This window comes from Daucus carota, chromosome 1 (assembly GCF_001625215.2).
Source record: "Daucus carota subsp. sativus chromosome 1, DH1 v3.0, whole genome shotgun sequence".
NCBI lineage: Eukaryota > Viridiplantae > Streptophyta > Magnoliopsida > Apiales > Apiaceae > Daucus > Daucus carota.
This window is the reverse complement of record NC_030381.2, coordinates 32780504-32802683: the sequence shown is the minus strand read 5'-3', so window position 1 is coordinate 32802683 and position 22180 is coordinate 32780504. Positions and strand designations below refer to the sequence as shown.

The 22180-nt window shown below is 28.7% G+C and overlaps 4 protein-coding genes across 4 annotated transcripts; all 4 read right to left on the bottom strand.

The window, feature by feature from the left end:
* Positions 1-1552: 1552 nt before the first annotated feature.
* Positions 1553-2993, bottom strand: LOC135149923 (chromatin remodeling protein EBS-like). Its single transcript, XM_064086075.1, has 5 exons — positions 2924-2993; positions 2361-2697; positions 2113-2181; positions 1896-2007; positions 1553-1729 (listed from the first exon to the last, which is right to left on the bottom strand). The coding sequence occupies exons 1-5, from the start codon at positions 2991-2993 to the stop codon at positions 1553-1555; spliced, it is 765 nt and encodes a 254-aa protein (XP_063942145.1).
* Positions 2994-5072: 2079 nt separating this feature from the next.
* On the bottom strand, positions 5073-6609 carry LOC108221205 (chromatin remodeling protein EBS-like). Its single transcript, XM_064086071.1, has 5 exons — positions 6540-6609; positions 5881-6217; positions 5633-5701; positions 5416-5527; positions 5073-5249 (listed from the first exon to the last, which is right to left on the bottom strand). The coding sequence occupies exons 1-5, from the start codon at positions 6607-6609 to the stop codon at positions 5073-5075; spliced, it is 765 nt and encodes a 254-aa protein (XP_063942141.1).
* A 5684-nt stretch (positions 6610-12293) lies between these two features.
* On the bottom strand, positions 12294-13830 carry LOC135149922 (chromatin remodeling protein EBS-like). The gene is made up of 5 exons (XM_064086069.1): positions 13761-13830; positions 13102-13438; positions 12854-12922; positions 12637-12748; positions 12294-12470 (listed from the first exon to the last, which is right to left on the bottom strand). Exons 1-5 carry the CDS (start codon positions 13828-13830, stop codon positions 12294-12296), a joined length of 765 nt encoding a protein of 254 aa, XP_063942139.1.
* Positions 13831-19510: 5680 nt separating this feature from the next.
* LOC135149920 (chromatin remodeling protein EBS-like) lies at positions 19511-21047 on the bottom strand. The gene is made up of 5 exons (XM_064086065.1): positions 20978-21047; positions 20319-20655; positions 20071-20139; positions 19854-19965; positions 19511-19687 (listed from the first exon to the last, which is right to left on the bottom strand). The coding sequence occupies exons 1-5, from the start codon at positions 21045-21047 to the stop codon at positions 19511-19513; spliced, it is 765 nt and encodes a 254-aa protein (XP_063942135.1).
* Positions 21048-22180: the final 1133 nt, after the last annotated feature.

Sequence of the window (22180 nt, the reverse complement as noted above, 5' to 3'; positions counted from 1 at the left end):
TATCATATTAGAATATAAGATTCTTGTACCTATTCATATCTACCAAAAAAGATAATAAAATATAGAAATTTTCTAAAAACATCGGCTTTTTAAAGTAAATGATTAAGATTTGACAATTATCAATAGCCCACTAGGCCTTAAGGCCCATTGCTTTGGCCAAATTTTCTAAAAAAACAGTTTTTATCGTAAATGATTAAGATTTCACACTTGGGTCAACTAGGCCTTAGGGCCCATTGCCCTTACCTTTTTATGTCCACCTTGTATCTAGGGCTGCTAGGCTTGAGAAGACTATTTTTTTACAAAATTCTTTATACTCTAAATGTCTCATATCCTTCTATGTCTTGTCATTGGTGATATGCTTAGACTATTCATATTCAAAATTTCAATGAAATCCATATTTAGAGTTAGTTTTTTGTTAAACAAATATTAATTTTTTTCATTTAGGTCAAGTAAAATAGAGATGGTATGATTTAAACATGCAATTATGGTTATAAATTGGTCTATAGATATGTGTTAGTATATCGGTCATCTACTTTAACCTAATACATGATCTTTGATGTTTTAATATAATATATAATTTAATCACCAAGTAAATTTCATATTTTGTAAGAATAATAAACTCTTTATTTAGTAATAAAAGTTTGTAGATGGAATTAAAACGAATATATATGGTTAGAATCTATATAAAATTTTCTTCATGAAGTCATCAAACCATTAAAATAATAAAAAAAAAATAAATTCAACATATAAACTAAAGTAACAATTATAGGTAAAATATGTACAAAATTGATATTATATATTTATCACTAAAACCTTTTAATGAATCATTTTTTTTAATGAATCATTTTAAGGTAACGAGAAAGCGAAAGCTTGTGTTAAATTATTTTGATTGCATCACACCGTTTCATCTCTGAGAAGACTACAATACACAATTAGTACATCTACGAAATATATAATGAAAATAGCTCTATATTATTTTTGTTTATATTTTTTTCATTTCATATACATTGAGCTAGTTCCGCACTTTGAGTTACATTAAAATTAGCTTGCATATGTGACTGTAAGTTAATTAACAATTATCATTTAGTCTTAACCATCTATCTTCATTCACTTAATAGATGTTCTAAATTGCTATAATATAATTAACATGGGTGAAAAATTAAATTATATAATTTTTAAATTAAATGTCGTATTTGTTAAAAAAAAATAAATTGATTATTTATTTTGGATGCTAAATTATAACAAGCAATTATTCATTTCTAGATTACTAGAAAATTTAGTGACTAGGGATAAGTAGATTACAATTTTATTTGATTTGAATGAAATATTGTGCATGCAACTAGGCCAATTTTATCATTAAACAATATGCAAAAAATAAATTAAAGATAAATAATAACAAGATGGTGTTGATAATTATATATAATGAGATGTACAGGTAACTTTTGTTCTTTGACGTTGGGGATAGGAACCCATAATTTTGTCCATAAAATTTATTTATTTTCCGGTTCAAAATTTTGTGTTTGAGCCTTTATCTTGGACCTTCTTAGTTTCTTCACACTTCATTTTCATCCATTCCTTCTGCCTGGTCACCAAGTACCTCTTCTTCCTCTTCCACAAGAGTGTCTTGTTCACTACAAGCTCTCTTCAGACCTTTTACTGATGTGGAAGATGCTGATGAACTTATTTTGCTAGAGGCAGCTGTGACATTCTTATTGGCATCCATCATGGCCTAGTCAATCAATCAAACAAACTACATATCAATATAGCTTAATTTGTACCATTATATGATAATATAGGACCTTTAACCATAAATCAATAAGGAATTAAAAACGGATATATTGATTTTCAAATAGCACGTCTAAGTTCCTGGAAGAATTATAAGGCTTTTAACATACCAGGGGATACTCGGAAGATGTTGAGCAATCATCATAAGAGCACTCATCACAAATATAATGAGTTAGCTTTTTTATTTGCTCAAGAGTCATTCCTATACACATAGGATGAAACCTACAAGCATATATAAAGTATTATGATCAGGTGCTAGCAGTTAATATAATTTGATATAAACATATCGACATTCAAGAATTTTAAAAGATGGAAACTGGGACGTACCTATCATCGCAGGTAGAACATGGTAGCGTTAATTCATCGGGATTATACGGCAACTCACATTTGCAAAACCTAATTTAGGAATTCATGCAGAAGAAATTACGAACCATGTCATTGAATCATATTTATATATGTACTTCACTATAATAGACAGGATTCCCGAAAATTGAAGACGTGTGTGAGTTTTATTATCCTTTTAAATATGAAAATTTCGAATTAATGTATCTTGAAAGAGGACAAAAAGAACTCACACTTTAACACGAACAGGAGTCATAATTCCATAATCATGTTGGTATTGGAAACGACTATAAAAATCTTTGGGACCAACATGTTTTAGTCTGGCATATTGATCTACTGAATATATATTGCACTTTCCTGTGATAATGGTTGCATCCCGAGTGTCAAAGTGGTCAGACATGAATAACTCTTTTTCACCATGAAATGATCTTCTTCTACCTAGAGTATGCTCGGGCTTGTAGTACCATCTTAGCTCAAATTCAACGTTACCATGTCTGTCAGCTTGTAATTTTTCTACCCGAGCTACAGAACTAGGTGCAGATAATGATTTCATAAACACGCAATCTCCGGCTGCATAAGGAACAAAAATACAGAAATTTTAGTTGAGGAAGAACCCAAAATAATATAACTAAAAGAATCACTTCGGTCACTAAACAAAAAATTAGAAGTGAATCCTTTTATAAGCATTATAAATATTTTACTGGTGTGACGATTTGGATAATTAGCCCTTTCTAACATGTTCTTATCAGCTGTGCAAGTTCTAACAAAGACTATGCCCACATACTTGTAAACTTACCCCTAATAACTTCTCTGGTTCCTTGAATGACATAGAAATCCACCGGTCTGTTGTTTGGTGTGGCCGCCATAAAATTATGTTTAGTTGAATACTTGTAATATTGAATTGTATAATATGGTGGATATAGGTATAGCTGTGACGAATTAGTGAATTATGTGTATACTTATATAAGATGGAGAGTTGTGGAGAGTGTTTTCAAATTTTCTGAAGTTTAATTTTAGAATATCTGATTTAGAATAAGGAAGGAAAATTCTTTTTCCTTTTTGGTCATGAAAGTTTTATATTTGATTGAATATTATATTCCAATTCTTTATGTAATATGTAAAGAAAAGGAAATATAATTTATTATAATAAAAGATTCTTCTATCTTTTCATATCTACCAAAAAAGATAATAAAATGTACAAAATATGAATTGTATTATTAACCAAAATTTTCTAAAAAATCACCTTTTTAAAATAAATGATTCTATCTTTTAGAATATCGACTTTAAAATAAGGAAGGGAATTTCTTTTTTCCTTTTTGGTTATAAAAGTGTTTATATTTTTTTGAATATTATATTTCAATTTTTCATGTAAGATGAAAAAAATAAGGAAAAATATCATATTAGAATATAAGATTCTTGTACCTATTCATATCTACCAAAAAAGATAATAAAATATAGAAATTTTCTAAAAACATCGGCTTTTTAAAGTAAATGATTAAGATTTGACAATTATCAATAGCCCACTAGGCCTTAAGGCCCATTGCTTTGGCCAAATTTTCTAAAAAAACAGTTTTTATCGTAAATGATTAAGATTTCACACTTGGGTCAACTAGGCCTTAGGGCCCATTGCCCTTACCTTTTTATGTCCACCTTGTATCTAGGGTTGCTAGGCTTGAGAAGACTATTTTTTTACAAAATTCTTTATACTCTAAATGTCTCATATCCTTCTATGTCTTGTCATTGGTGATATGCTTAGACTATTCATATTCAAAATTTCAATGAAATCCATATTTAGAGTTAGTTTTTTGTTAAACAAATATTAATTTTTTTCATTTAGGTCAAGTAAAATAGAGATGGTATGATTTAAACATGCAATTATGGTTATAAATTGGTCTATAGATATGTGTTAGTATATCGGTCATCTACTTTAACCTAATACATGATCTTTGATGTTTTAATATAATATATAATTTAATCACCAAGTAAATTTCATATTTTGTAAGAATAATAAACTCTTTATTTAGTAATAAAAGTTTGTAGATGGAATTAAAACGAATATATATGGTTAGAATCTATATAAAATTTTCTTCATGAAGTCATCAAACCATTAAAATAATAAAAAAAAAATAAATTCAACATATAAACTAAAGTAACAATTATAGGTAAAATATGTACAAAATTGATATTATATATTTATCACTAAAACCTTTTAATGAATCATTTTTTTTAATGAATCATTTTAAGGTAACGAGAAAGCGAAAGCTTGTGTTAAAATATTTTGATTGCATCACACCGTTTCATCTCTGAGAAGACTACAATACACAATTAGTACATCTACGAAATATATAATGAAAATAGCTCTATATTATTTTTGTTTATATTTTTTTCATTTGATATACATTGAGCTAGTTCCGCACTTTGAGTTACATTAAAATTAGCTTGCATATGTGATTGTAAGTTAATTAACAATTATCATTTAGTCTTAACCATCTATCTTCACTCACTTAATAGATGTTCTAAATTGCTATAATATAATTAACATGGGTGAAAAATTAAATTATATAATTTTTAAATTAAATGTCGTATTTGTTAAAAAAAAATAAATTGATTATTTATTTTGGATGCTAAATTATAACAAGCAATTATTCATTTCTAGATTACTAGAAAATTTAGTGACTAGGGATAAGTAGATTACAATTTTATTTGATTTGAATGAAATATTGTGCATGCAACTAGGCCAATTTTATCATTAAACAATATGCAAAAAATAAATTAAAGATAAATAATAACAAGATGGTGTTGATAATTATATATAATGAGATGTACAGGTAACTTTTGTTCTTTGACGTTGGGGATAGGAACCCATAATTTTGTCCATAAAATTTATTTATTTTCCGGTTCAAAATTTTGTGTTTGAGCCTTTATCTTGGACCTTCTTAGTTTCTTCACACTTCATTTTCATCCATTCCTTCTGCCTGGTCACCAAGTACCTCTTCTTCCTCTTCCACAAGAGTGTCTTGTTCACTACAAGCTCTCTTCAGACCTTTTACTGATGTGGAAGATGCTGATGAACTTATTTTGCTAGAGGCAGCTGTGACATTCTTATTGGCATCCATCATGGCCTAGTCAATCAATCAAACAAACTACATATCAATATAGCTTAATTTGTACCATTATATGATAATATAGGACCTTTAACCATAAATCAATAAGGAATTAAAAACGGATATATTGATTTTCAAATAGCACGTCTAAGTTCCTGGAAGAATTATAAGGCTTTTAACATACCAGGGGATACTCGGAAGATGTTGAGCAATCATCATAAGAGCACTCATCACAAATATAATGAGTTAGCTTTTTTATTTGCTCAAGAGTCATTCCTATACACATAGGATGAAACCTACAAGCATATATAAAGTATTATGATCAGGTGCTAGCAGTTAATATAATTTGATATAAACATATCGACATTCAAGAATTTTAAAAGATGGAAACTGGGACGTACCTATCATCGCAGGTAGAACATGGTAGCGTTAATTCATCGGGATTATACGGCAACTCACATTTGCAAAACCTAATTTAGGAATTCATGCAGAAGAAATTACGAACCATGTCATTGAATCATATTTATATATGTACTTCACTATAATAGACAGGATTCCCGAAAATTGAAGACGTGTGTGAGTTTTATTATCCTTTTAAATATGAAAATTTCGAATTAATGTATCTTGAAAGAGGACAAAAAGAACTCACACTTTAACACGAACAGGAGTCATAATTCCATAAACATGTTGGTATTGGAAACGACTATAAAAATCTTTGGGACCAACATGTTTTAGTCTGGCATATTGATCTACTGAATATATATTGCACTTTCCTGTGATAATGGTTGCATCCCGAGTGTCAAAGTGGTCAGACATGAATAACTCTTTTTCACCATGAAATGATCTTCTTCTACCTAGAGTATGCTCGGGCTTGTAGTACCATCTTAGCTCAAATTCAACGTTACCATGTCTGTCAGCTTGTAATTTTTCTACCCGAGCTACAGAACTAGGTGCAGATAATGATTTCATAAACACGCAATCTCCGGCTGCATAAGGAACAAAAATACAGAAATTTTAGTTGAGGAAGAACCCAAAATAATATAACTAAAAGAATCACTTCGGTCACTAAACAAAAAATTAGAAGTGAATCCTTTTATAAGCATTATAAATATTTTACTGGTGTGACGATTTGGATAATTAGCCCTTTCTAACATGTTCTTATCAGCTGTGCAAGTTCTGTCATTCCAGAAAACTAAAGCACAATATCTTGCATGTAATTCAGTATGTGACCAAATATATATTTGTCTAAGAAAAACAACCCAAATTATCAATCTAACAAAGACTATGCCCACATACTTGTAAACTTACCCCTAATAACTTCTCTGGTTCCTTGAATGACATAGAAATCCACCGGTCTGTTGTTTGGTGTGGCCGCCATAAAATTATGTTTAGTTGAATACTTGTAATATTGAATTGTATAATATGGTGGATATAGGTATAGCTGTGACGAATTATGAATTATGTGTATACTTATATAAGATGGAGAGTTGTGGAGAGTGTTTTCAAATTTTCTGAAGTTTAATTTTAGAATATCTGATTTAGAATAAGGAAGGAAAATTCTTTTTCCTTTTTGGTCATGAAAGTTTTATATTTGATTGAATATTATATTCCAATTCTTTATGTAATATGTAAAGAAAAGGAAATATAATTTATTATAATAAAAGATTCTTCTATCTTTTCATATCTACCAAAAAAGATAATAAAATGTACAAAATATGAATTGTATTATTAACCAAAATTTTCTAAAAAATCACCTTTTTAAAATAAATGATTCTATCTTTTAGAATATCGACTTTAAAATAAGGAAGGGAATTTCTTTTTTCCTTTTTGGTTATAAAAGTGTTTATATTTTTTTGAATATTATATTTCAATTTTTCATGTAAGATGAAAAAAATAAGGAAAAATATCATATTAGAATATAAGATTCTTGTACCTATTCATATCTACCAAAAAAGATAATAAAATATAGAAATTTTCTAAAAACATCGGCTTTTTAAAGTAAATGATTAAGATTTGACAATTATCAATAGCCCACTAGGCCTTAAGGCCCATTGCTTTGGCCAAATTTTCTAAAAAAACAGTTTTTATCGTAAATGATTAAGATTTCACACTTGGGTCAACTAGGCCTTAGGGCCCATTGCCCTTACCTTTTTATGTCCACCTTGTATCTAGGGCTGCTAGGCTTGAGAAGACTATTTTTTTACAAAATTCTTTATACTCTAAATGTCTCATATCCTTCTATGTCTTGTCATTGGTGATATGCTTAGACTATTCATATTCAAAATTTCAATGAAATCCATATTTAGAGTTAGTTTTTTGTTAAACAAATATTAATTTTTTTCATTTAGGTCAAGTAAAATAGAGATGGTATGATTTAAACATGCAATTATGGTTATAAATTGGTCTATAGATATGTGTTAGTATATCGGTCATCTACTTTAACCTAATACATGATCTTTGATGTTTTAATATAATATATAATTTAATCACCAAGTAAATTTCATATTTTGTAAGAATAATAAACTCTTTATTTAGTAATAAAAGTTTGTAGATGGAATTAAAACGAATATATATGGTTAGAATCTATATAAAATTTTCTTCATGAAGTCATCAAACCATTAAAATAATAAAAAAAAATAAATTCAACATATAAACTAAAGTAACAATTATAGGTAAAATATGTACAAAATTGATATTATATATTTATCACTAAAACCTTTTAATGAATCATTTTTTTTTAATGAATCATTTTAAGGTAACGAGAAAGCGAAAGCTTGTGTTAAAATATTTTGATTGCATCACACCGTTTCATCTCTGAGAAGACTACAATACACAATTAGTACATCTACGAAATATATAATGAAAATAGCTCTATATTATTTTTGTTTATATTTTTTTCATTTGATATACATTGAGCTAGTTCCGCACTTTGAGTTACATTAAAATTAGCTTGCATATGTGATTGTAAGTTAATTAACAATTATCATTTAGTCTTAACCATCTATCTTCACTCACTTAATAGATGTTCTAAATTGCTATAATATAATTAACATGGGTGAAAAATTAAATTATATAATTTTTAAATTAAATGTCGTATTTGTTAAAAAAAAATAAATTGATTATTTATTTTGGATGCTAAATTATAACAAGCAATTATTCATTTCTAGATTACTAGAAAATTTAGTGACTAGGGATAAGTAGATTACAATTTTATTTGATTTGAATGAAATATTGTGCATGCAACTAGGCCAATTTTATCATTAAACAATATGCAAAAAATAAATTAAAGATAAATAATAACAAGATGGTGTTGATAATTATATATAATGAGATGTACAGGTAACTTTTGTTCTTTGACGTTGGGGATAGGAACCCATAATTTTGTCCATAAAATTTATTTATTTTCCTGTTCAAAATTTTGTGTTTGAGCCTTTATCTTGGACCTTCTTAGTTTCTTCACACTTCATTTTCATCCATTCCTTCTGCCTGGTCACCAAGTACCTCTTCTTCCTCTTCCACAAGAGTGTCTTGTTCACTACAAGCTCTCTTCAGACCTTTTACTGATGTGGAAGATGCTGATGAACTTATTTTGCTAGAGGCAGCTGTGACATTCTTATTGGCATCCATCATGGCCTAGTCAATCAATCAAACAAACTACATATCAATATAGCTTAATTTGTACCATTATATGATATATAGGACCTTTAACCATAAATCAATAAGGAATTAAAAACGGATATATTGATTTTCAAATAGCACGTCTAAGTTCCTGGAAGAATTATAAGGCTTTTAACATACCAGGGGATACTCGGAAGATGTTGAGCAATCATCATAAGAGCACTCATCACAAATATAATGAGTTAGCTTTTTATTTGCTCAAGAGTCATTCCTATACACATAGGATGAAACCTACAAGCATATATAAAGTATTATGATCAGGTGCTAGCAGTTAATATAATTTGATATAAACATATCGACATTCAAGAATTTTAAAAGATGGAAACTGGGACGTACCTATCATCGCAGGTAGAACATGGTAGCGTTAATTCATCGGGATTATACGGCAACTCACATTTGCAAAACCTAATTTAGGAATTCATGCAGAAGAAATTACGAACCATGTCATTGAATCATATTTATATATGTACTTCACTATAATAGACAGGATTCCGGAAAATTGAAGACGTGTGTGAGTTTTATTATCCTTTTAAATATGAAAATTTCGAATTAATGTATCTTGAAAGAGGACAAAAAGAACTCACACTTTAACACGAACAGGAGTCATAATTCCATAAACATGTTGGTATTGGAAACGACTATAAAAATCTTCGGGACCAACATGTTTTAGTCTGGCATATTGATCTACTGAATATATATTGCACTTTCCTGTGATAATGGTTGCATCCCGAGTGTCAAAGTGGTCAGACATGAATAACTCTTTTTCACCATGAAATGATCTTCTTCTACCTAGAGTATGCTCGGGCTTGTAGTACCATCTTAGCTCAAATTCAACGTTACCATGTCTGTCAGCTTGTAATTTTTCTACCCGAGCTACAGAACTAGGTGCAGATAATGATTTCATAAACACGCAATCTCCGGCTGCATAAGGAACAAAAATACAGAAATTTTAGTTGAGGAAGAACCCAAAATAATATAACTAAAAGAATCACTTCGGTCACTAAACAAAAAATTAGAAGTGAATCCTTTTATAAGCATTATAAATATTTTACTGGTGTGACGATTTGGATAATTAGCCCTTTCTAACATGTTCTTATCAGCTGTGCAAGTTCTGTCATTCCAGAAAACTAAAGCACAATATCTTGCATGTAATTCAGTATGTGACCAAATATATATTTGTCTAAGAAAAACAACCCAAATTATCAATCTAACAAAGACTATGCCCACAGACTTGTAAACTTACCCCTAATAACTTCTCTGGTTCCTTGAATGACATAGAAATCCACCGGTCTGTTGTTTGGTGTGGCCGCCATAAAATTATGTTTAGTTGAATACTTGTAATATTGAATTGTATAATATGGTGGAGATAGGTATAGCTGTGACGAATTAGTGAATTATGTGTATACTTATATAAGATGGAGAGTTGTGGAGAGTGTTTTCAAATTTTCTGAAGTTTTTAGAATATCTGATTTAGAATAAGGAAGGAAAATTCTTTTTCCTTTTTGGTCATGAAAGTTTTATATTTGATTGAATATTATATTCCAATTCTTTATGTAATATGTAAAGAAAAGGAAATATAATTTATTATAATAAAAGATTCTTCTATCTTTTCATATCTACCAAAAAAGATAATAAAATGTACAAAATATGAATTGTATTATTAACCAAAATTTTCTAAAAAATCACCTTTTTAAAATAAATGATTCTATCTTTTAGAATATCGACTTTAAAATAAGGAAGGGAATTTCTTTTTTCCTTTTTGGTTATAAAAGTGTTTATATTTTTTTGAATATTATATTTCAATTTTTCATGTAAGATGAAAAAAGAAGGAAAAATATCATATTAGAATATAAGATTCTTGTACCTATTCATATCTACCAAAAAAGATAATAAAATATAGAAATTTTCTAAAAACATCAGCTTTTTAAAGTAAATGATTAAGATTTGACAATTATCAATAGCCCACTAGGCCTTAAGGCCCATTGCTTTGGCCAAATTTTCTAAAAAAACAGTTTTTATCGTAAATGATTAAGATTTCACACTTGCGTCAACTAGGCCTTAGGGCCCATTGCCCTTACCTTTTTATGTCCACCTTGTATCTAGGGCTGCTAGGCTTGAGAAGACTATTTTTTTACAAAATTCTTTATACTCTAAATGTCTCATATCCTTCTATGTCTTGTCATTGGTGATATGCTTAGACTATTCATATTCAAAATTTCAATGAAATCCATATTTAGAGTTAGTTTTTTGTTAAACAAATATTAATTTTTTTCATTTAGGTCAAGTAAAATAGAGATGGTATGATTTAAACATGCAATTATGGTTATAAATTGGTCTATAGATATGTGTTAGTATATCGGTCATCTACTTTAACCTAATACATGATCTTTGATGTTTTAATATAATATATAATTTAATCACCAAGTAAATTTCATATTTTGTAAGAATAATAAACTCTTTATTTAGTAATAAAAGTTTGTAGATGGAATTAAAACGAATATATATGGTTAGAATCTATATAAAATTTTCTTCATGAAGTCATCAAACCATTAAAATAATAAAAAAAATAAATTCAACATATAAACTAAAGTAACAATTATAGGTAAAATATGTACAAAATTGATATTATATATTTATCACTAAAACCTTTTAATGAATCATTTTTTTTAATGAATCATTTTAAGGTAACGAGAAAGCGAAAGCTTGTGTTAAAATATTTTGATTGCATCACACCGTTTCATCTCTGAGAAGACTACAATACACAATTAGTACATCTACGAAATATATAATGAAAATAGCTCTATATTATTTTTGTTTATATTTTTTTCATTTGATATACATTGAGCTAGTTCCGCACTTTGAGTTACATTAAAATTAGCTTGCATATGTGATTGTAAGTTAATTAACAATTATCATTTAGTCTTAACCATCTATCTTCACTCACTTAATAGATGTTCTAAATTGCTATAATATAATTAACATGGGTGAAAAATTAAATTATATAATTTTTAAATTAAATGTCGTATTTGTTAAAAAAAATAAATTGATTATTTATTTTGGATGCTAAATTATAACAAGCAATTATTCATTTCTAGATTACTAGAAAATTTAGTGACTAGGGATAAGTAGATTACAATTTTATTTGATTTGAATGAAATATTGTGCATGCAACTAGGCCAATTTTATCATTAAACAATATGCAAAAAATAAATTAAAGATAAATAATAACAAGATGGTGTTGATAATTATATATAATGAGATGTACAGGTAACTTTTGTTCTTTGACGTTGGGGATAGGAACCCATAATTTTGTCCATAAAATTTATTTATTTTCCGGTTCAAAATTTTGTGTTTGAGCCTTTATCTTGGACCTTCTTAGTTTCTTCACACTTCATTTTCATCCATTCCTTCTGCCTGGTCACCAAGTACCTCTTCTTCCTCTTCCACAAGAGTGTCTTGTTCACTACAAGCTCTCTTCAGACCTTTTACTGATGTGGAAGATGCTGATGAACTTATTTTGCTAGAGGCAGCTGTGACATTCTTATTGGCATCCATCATGGCCTAGTCAATCAATCAAACAAACTACATATCAATATAGCTTAATTTGTACCATTATATGATATTATAGGACCTTTAACCATAAATCAATAAGGAATTAAAAACGGATATATTGATTTTCAAATAGCACGTCTAAGTTCCTGGAAAAATTATAAGGCTTTTAACATACCAGGGGATACTCGGAAGATGTTGAGCAATCATCATAAGAGCACTCATCACAAATATAATGAGTTAGCTTTTTTATTTGCTCAAGAGTCATTCCTATACACATAGGATGAAACCTACAAGCATATATAAAGTATTATGATCAGGTGCTAGCAGTTAATATAATTTGATATAAACATATCGACATTCAAGAATTTTAAAAGATGGAAACTGGGACGTACCTATCATCGCAGGTAGAACATGGTAGCGTTAATTCATCGGGATTATACGGCAACTCACATTTGCAAAACCTAATTTAGGAATTCATGCAGAAGAAATTACGAACCATGTCATTGAATCATATTTATATATGTACTTCACTATAATAGACAGGATTCCGGAAAATTGAAGACGTGTGTGAGTTTTATTATCCTTTTAAATATGAAAATTTCGAATTAATGTATCTTGAAAGAGGACAAAAAGAACTCACACTTTAACACGAACAGGAGTCATAATTCCATAAACATGTTGGTACTGGAAACGACTATAAAAATCTTCGGGACCAACATGTTTTAGTCTGGCATATTGATCTACTGAATATATATTGCACTTTCCTGTGATAATGGTTGCATCCCGAGTGTCAAAGTGGTCAGACATGAATAACTCTTTTTCACCATGAAATGATCTTCTTCTACCTAGAGTATGCTCGGGCTTGTAGTACCATCTTAGCTCAAATTCAACGTTACCATGTCTGTCAGCTTGTAATTTTTCTACCCGAGCTACAGAACTAGGTGCAGATAATGATTTCATAAACACGCAATCTCCGGCTGCATAAGGAACAAAAATACAGAAATTTTAGTTGAGGAAGAACCCAAAATAATATAACTAAAAGAATCACTTCGGTCACTAAACAAAAAATTAGAAGTGAATCCTTTTATAAGCATTATAAATATTTTACTGGTGTGACGATTTGGATAATTAGCCCTTTCTAACATGTTCTTATCAGCTGTGCAAGTTCTGTCATTCCAGAAAACTAAAGCACAATATCTTGCATGTAATTCAGTATGTGACCAAATATATATTTGTCTAAGAAAAACAACCCAAATTATCAATCTAACAAAGACTATGCCCACAGACTTGTAAACTTACCCCTAATAACTTCTCTGGTTCCTTGAATGACATAGAAATCCACCGGTCTGTTGTTTGGTGTGGCCGCCATAAAATTATGTTTAGTTGAATACTTGTAATATTGAATTGTATAATATGGTGGAGATAGGTATAGCTGTGACGAATTAGTGAATTATGTGTATACTTATATAAGATGGAGAGTTGTGGAGAGTGTTTTCAAATTTTCTGAAGTTTTTAGAATATCTGATTTAGAATAAGGAAGGAAAATTCTTTTTCCTTTTTGGTCATGAAAGTTTTATATTTGATTGAATATTATATTCCAATTCTTTATGTAATATGTAAAGAAAAGGAAATATAATTTATTATAATAAAAGATTCTTCTATCTTTTCATATCTACCAAAAAAGATAATAAAATGTACAAAATATGAATTGTATTATTAACCAAAATTTTCTAAAAAATCACCTTTTTAAAATAAATGATTCTATCTTTTAGAATATCGACTTTAATAAATAAGGAAGGGAATTTCTTTTTTCCTTTTTGGTTATAAAAGTGTTTATATTTTTTTGAATATTATATTTCAATTTTTCATGTAAGATGAAAAAAAGAAGGAAAAATATCATATTAGAATATAAGATTCTTGTACCTATTCATATCTACCAAAAAAGATAATAAAATATAGAAATTTTCTAAAAACATCGGCTTTTTAAAGTAAATGATTAAGATTTGACAATTATCAATAGCCCACTAGGCCTTAAGGCCCATTGCTTTGGCCAAATTTTCTAAAAAAACAGTTTTTATCGTAAATGATTAAGATTTCACACTTGGGTCAACTAGGCCTTAGGGCCCATTGCCCTTACCTTTTTATGTCCACCTTGTATCTAGGGCTGCTAGGCTTGAGAAGACTATTTTTTTACAAAATTCTTTATACTCTAAATGTCTCATATCCTTCTATGTCTTGTCATTGGTGATATGCTTAGACTATTCATATTCAAAATTTCAATGAAATCCATATTTAGAGTTAGTTTTTTGTTAAACAAATATTAATTTTTTTCATTTAGGTCAAGTAAAATAGAGATGGTATGATTTAAACATGCAATTATGGTTATAAATTGGTCTATAGATATGTGTTAGTATATCGGTCATCTACTTTAACCTAATACATGATCTTTGATGTTTTAATATAATATATAATTTAATCACCAAGTAAATTTCATATTTTGTAAGAATAATAAACTCTTTATTTAGTAATAAAAGTTTGTAGATGGAATTAAAACGAATATATATGGTTAGAATCTATATAAAATTTTCTTCATGAAGTCATCAAACCATTAAAATAATAGAAAAAAATAAATTCAACATATAAACTAAAGTAACAATTATAGGTAAAATATGTACAAAATTGATATTATATATTTATCACTAAAACCTTTTAATGAATCATTTTTTTTAATGAATCATTTTAAGGTAACGAGAAAGCGAAAGCTTGTGTTAAAATATTTTGATTGCATCACACCGTTTCATCTCTGAGAAGACTACAATACACAATTAGTACATCTACGAAATATATAATGAAAATAGCTCTATATTATTTTTGTTTATATTTTTTTCATTTGATATACATTGAGCTAGTTCCGCACTTTGAGTTACATTAAAATTAGCTTGCATATGTGATTGTAAGTTAATTAACAATTATCATTTAGTCTTAACCATCTATCTTCACTCACTTAATAGATGTTCTAAATTGCTATAATATAATTAACATGGGTGAAAAATTAAATTATATAATTTTTAAATTAAATGTCGTATTTGTTAAAAAAAATAAATTGATTATTTATTTTGGATGCTAAATTATAACAAGCAATTATTCATTTCTAGATTACTAGAAAATTTAGTGACTAGGGATAAGTAGATTACAATTTTATTTGATTTGAATGAAATATTGTGCATGCAACTAGGCCAATTTTATCATTAAACAATATGCAAAAAATAAATTAAAGATAAATAATAACAAGATGGTGTTGATAATTATATATAATGAGATGTACAGGTAACTTTTGTTCTTTGACGTTGGGGATAGGAACCCATAATTTTGTCCATAAAATTTATTTATTTTCCGGTTCAAAATTTTGTGTTTGAGCCTTTATCTTGGACCTTCTTAGTTTCTTCACACTTCATTTTCATCCATTCCTTCTGCCTGGTCACCAAGTACCTCTTCGTCCTCTTCCACAAGAGTGTCTTGTTCACTACAAGCTCTCTTCAGACCTTTTACTGATGTGGAAGATGCTGATGAACTTATTTTGCTAGAGGCAGCTGTGACATTCTTATTGGCATCCATCATGGCCTAGTCAATCAATCAAACAAACTACATATCAATATAGCTTAATTTGTACCATTATATGATATTATAGGACCTTTAACCATAAATCAATAAGGAATTAAAAACGGATATATTGATTTTCAAATAGCACGTCTAAGTTCCTGGAAAAATTATAAGGCTTTTAACATACCAGGGGATACTCGGAAGATGTTGAGCAATCATCATAAGAGCACTCATCACAAATATAATGAGTTAGCTTTTTATTTGCTCAAGAGTCATTCCTATACACATAGGATGAAACCTACAAGCATATATAAAGTATTATGATCAGGTGCTAGCAGTTAATATAATTTGATATAAACATATCGACATTCAAGAATTTTAAAAGATGGAAACTGGGACGTACCTATCATCGCAGGTAGAACATGGTAGCGTTAATTCATCGGGATTATACGGCAACTCACATTTGCAAAACCTAATTTAGGAATTCATGCAGAAGAAATTACGAACCATGTCATTGAATCATATTTATATATGTACTTCACTATAATAGACAGGATTCCGGAAAATTGAAGACGTGTGTGAGTTTTATTATCCTTTTAAATATGAAAATTTCGAATTAATGTATCTTGAAAGAGGACAAAAAGAACTCACACTTTAACACGAACAGGAGTCATAATTCCATAAACATGTTGGTACTGGAAACGACTATAAAAATCTTCGGGACCAACATGTTTTAGTCTGGCATATTGATCTACTGAATATATATTGCACTTTCCTGTGATAATGGTTGCATCCCGAGTGTCAAAGTGGTCAGACATGAATAACTCTTTTTCACCATGAAATGATCTTCTTCTACCTAGAGTATGCTCGGGCTTGTAGTACCATCTTAGCTCAAATTCAACGTTACCATGTCTGTCAGCTTGTAATTTTTCTACCCGAGCTACAGAACTAGGTGCAGATAATGATTTCATAAACACGCAATCTCCGGCTGCATAAGGAACAAAAATACAGAAATTTTAGTTGAGGAAGAACCCAAAATAATATAACTAAAAGAATCACTTCGGTCACTAAACAAAAAATTAGAAGTGAATCCTTTTATAAGCATTATAAATATTTTACTGGTGTGACGATTTGGATAATTAGCCCTTTCTAACATGTTCTTATCAGCTGTGCAAGTTCTGTCATTCCAGAAAACTAAAGCACAATATCTTGCATGTAATTCAGTATGTGACCAAATATATATTTGTCTAAGAAAAACAACCCAAATTATCAATCTAACAAAGACTATGCCCACAGACTTGTAAACTTACCCCTAATAACTTCTCTGGTTCCTTGAATGACATAGAAATCCACCGGTCTGTTGTTTGGTGTGGCCGCCATAAAATTATGTTTAGTTGAATACTTGTAATATTGAATTGTATAATATGGTGGAGATAGGTATAGCTGTGACGAATTAGTGAATTATGTGTATACTTATATAAGATGGAGAGTTGTGGAGAGTGTTTTCAAATTTTCTGAAGTTTTTAGAATATCTGATTTAGAATAAGGAAGGAAAATTCTTTTTCCTTTTTGGTCATGAAAGTTTTATATTTGATTGAATATTATATTCCAATTCTTTATGTAATATGTAAAGAAAAGGAAATATAATTTATTATAATAAAAGATTCTTCTATCTTTTCATATCTACCAAAAAAGATAATAAAATGTACAAAATATGAATTGTATTATTAACCAAAATTTTCTAAAAAATCACCTTTTTAAAATAAATGATTCTATCTTTTAGAATATCGACTTTAAAATAAGGAAGGGAATTTCTTTTTTCCTTTTTGGTTATAAAAGTGTTTATATTTTTTTGAATATTATATTTCAATTTTTCATGTAAGATGAAAAAAAGGAAAAATATCATATTAGAATATAAGATTCTTGTACCTATTCATATCTACCAAAAAAGATAATAAAATATAGAAATTTTCTAAAAACATCGGCTTTTTAAAGTAAATGATTAAGATTTGACAATTATCAATAGCCCACTAGGCCTTAAGGCCCATTGCTTTGGCCAAATTTTCTAAAAAAACAGTTTTTATCGTAAATGATTAAGATTTCACACTTGGGTCAACTAGGCCTTAGGGCCCATTGCCCTTACCTTTTTATGTCCACCTTGTATCTAGGGCTGCTAGGCTTGAGAAGACTATTTTTTTACAAAATTCTTTATACTCTAAATGTCTCATATCCTTCTATGTCTTGTCATTGGTGATATGCTTAGACTATTCATATTCAAAATTTCAATGAAATCCATATTTAGAGTTAGTTTTTTGTTAAACAAATATTAATTTTTTTCATTTAGGTCAAGTAAAATAGAGATGGTATGATTTAAACATGCAATTATGATTATAAATTGGTCTATAGATATGTGTTAGTATATCGGTCATCTACTTTAACCTAATACATGATCTTTGATGTTTTAATATAATATATAATTTAATCACCAAGTAAATTTCATATTTTGTAAGAATGATAAACTCTTTATTTAGTAATAAAAGTTTGTAGATGGAATTAAAACGAATATATATGGTTAGAATCTATATAAAATTTTCTTCATGAAGTCATCAAACCATTAAAATAATAGAAAAAAATAAATTCAACATATAAACTAAAGTAACAATTATAGGTAAAATATGTACAAAATTGATATTATATATTTATCACTAAAACCTTTTAATGAATCATTTTTTTTAATGAATCATTTTAAGGTAACGAGAAAGCGAAAGCTTGTGTTAAAATATTTTGATTGCATCACACCGTTTCATCTCTGAGAAGACTACAATACACAATTAGTACATCTACGAAATATATAATGAAAATAGCTCTATATTATTTTTGTTTATATTTTTTTCATTTGATATACATTGAGCTAGTTCCGCACTTTGAGTTACATTAAAATTAGCTTGCATATGTGATTGTAAGTTAATTAACAATTATCATTTAGTCTTAACCATCTATCTTCACTCACTTAATAGATGTTCTAAATTGCTATAATATAATTAACATGGGTGAAAATTAAATTATATAATTTTTAAATTAAATGTCGTATTTGTTAAAAAAAATAAATTGATTATTTATTTTGGATGCTAAATTATAACAAGCAATTATTCATTTCTAGATTACTAGAAAATTTAGTGACTAGGGATAAGTAGATTACAATTTTATTTGATTTGAATGAAATATTGTGCATGCAACTAGGCCAATTTTATCATTAAACAATATGCAAAAAATAAATTAAAGATAAATAATAACAAGATGGTGTTGATAATTATATATAATGAGATGTACAGGTAACTTTTGTTCTTTGACGTTGGGGATAGGAACCCATAATTTTGTCCATAAAATTTATTTATTTTCCGGTTCAAAATTTTGTGTTTGAGCCTTTATCTTGGACCTTCTTAGTTTCTTCACACTTCATTTTCATCCATTCCTTCTGCCTGGTCACCAAGTACCTCTTCGTCCTCTTCCACAAGAGTGTCTTGTTCACTACAAGCTCTCTTCAGACCTTTTACTGATGTGGAAGATGCTGATGAACTTATTTTGCTAGAGGCAGCTGTGACATTCTTATTGGCATCCATCATGGCCTAGTCAATCAATCAAACAAACTACATATCAATATAGCTTAATTTGTACCATTATATGATATTATAGGACCTTTAACCATAAATCAATAAGGAATTAAAAACGGATATATTGATTTTCAAATAGCACGTCTAAGTTCCTGGAAAAATTATAAGGCTTTTAACATACCAGGGGATACTCGGAAGATGTTGAGCAATCATCATAAGAGCACTCATCACAAATATAATGAGTTAGCTTTTTTATTTGCTCAAGAGTCATTCCTATACACATAGGATGAAACCTACAAGCATATATAAAGTATTATGATCAGGTGCTAGCAGTTAATATAATTTGATATAAACATATCGACATTCAAGAATTTTAAAAGATGGAAACTGGGACGTACCTATCATCGCAGGTAGAACATGGTAGCGTTAATTCATCGGGATTATACGGCAACTCACATTTGCAAAACCTAATTTAGGAATTCATGCAGAAGAAATTACGAACCATGTCATTGAATCATATTTATATATGTACTTCACTATAATAGACAGGATTCCGGAAAATTGAAGACGTGTGTGAGTTTTATTATCCTTTTAAATATGAAAATTTCGAATTAATGTATCTTGAAAGAGGACAAAAAGAACTCACACTTTAACACGAACAGGAGTCATAATTCCATAAACATGTTGGTACTGGAAACGACTATAAAAATCTTCGGGACCAACATGTTTTAGTCTGGCATATTGATCTACTGAATATATATTGCACTTTCCTGTGATAATGGTTGCATCCCGAGTGTCAAAGTGGTCAGACATGAATAACTCTTTTTCACCATGAAATGATCTTCTTCTACCTAGAGTATGCTCGGGCTTGTAGTACCATCTTAGCTCAAATTCAACGTTACCATGTCTGTCAGCTTGTAATTTTTCTACCCGAGCTACAGAACTAGGTGCAGATAATGATTTCATAAACACGCAATCTCCGGCTGCATAAGGAACAAAAATACAGAAATTTTAGTTGAGGAAGAACCCAAAATAATATAACTAAAAGAATCACTTCGGTCACTAAACAAAAAATTAGAAGTGAATCCTTTTATAAGCATTATAAATATTTTACTGGTGTGACGATTTGGATAATTAGCCCTTTCTAACATGTTCTTATCAGCTGTGCAAGTTCTGTCATTCCAGAAAACTAAAGCACAATATCTTGCATGTAATTCAGTATGTGACCAAATATATATTTGTCTAAGAAAAACAACCCAAATTATCAATCTAACAAAGACTATGCCCACAGACTTGTAAACTTACCCCTAATAACTTCTCTGGTTCCTTGAATGACATAGAAATCCACCGGTCTGTTGTTTGGTGTGGCCGCCATAAAATTATGTCTAGTTGAATACTTGTAATATTGAATTGTATAATATGGTGGAGATAGGTATAGCTGTGACGAATTAGTGAATTATGTGTATACTTATATAAGATGGAGAGTTGTGGAGAGTGTTTTCAAATTTTCTGAAGTTTTTAGAATATCTGATTTAGAATAAGGAAGGAAAATTCTTTTTCCTTTTTGGTCATGAAAGTTTTATATTTGATTGAATATTATATTCCAATTCTTTATGTGATATGTAAAGAAAAGGAAATATAATTTATTATAATAAAAGATTCTTCTATCTTTTCATATCTACCAAAAAAGATAATAAAATGTACAAAATATGAATTGTATTATTAACCAAAATTTTCTAAAAAATCACCTTTTTAAAATAAATGATTCTATCTTTTAGAATATCGACTTTAAAATAAGGAAGGGAATTTCTTTTTTCCTTTTTGGTTATAAAAGTGTTTATATTTTTTTGAATATTATATTTCAATTTTTCATGTAAGATGAAAAAAATAAGGAAAAATATCATATTAGAATATAAGATTCTTGTACCTATTCATATCTACCAAAAAAGATAATAAAATATAGAAATTTTCTAAAAACATCGGCTTTTTAAAGTAAATGATTAAGATTTGACAATTATCAATAGCCCACTAGGCCTTAAGGCCCATCGCTTTGGCCAAATTTTCTAAAAAAACAGTTTTTATCGTAAATGATTAAGATTTCACACTTGGGTCAACTAGGCCTTAGGGCCCATTGCCCTTACCTTTTTATGTCCACCTTGTATCTAGGGCTGCTAGGCTTGAGAAGACTATTTTTTTACAAAATTCTTTATACTCTAAATGTCTCATATCCTTCTATGTCTTGTCATTGGTGATATGCTTAGACTATTCATATTCAAAATTTCAATGAAATCCATATTTAGAGTTAGTTTTTTGTTAAACAAATATTAATTTTTTTCATTTAGGTCAAGTAAAATAGAGATGGTATGATTTAAACATGCAATTATGATTATAAATTGGTCTATAGATATGTGTTAGTATATCGGTCATCTACTTTAACCTAATACATGATCTTTGATGTTTTAATATAATATATAATTTAATCACCAAGTAAATTTCATATTTTGTAAG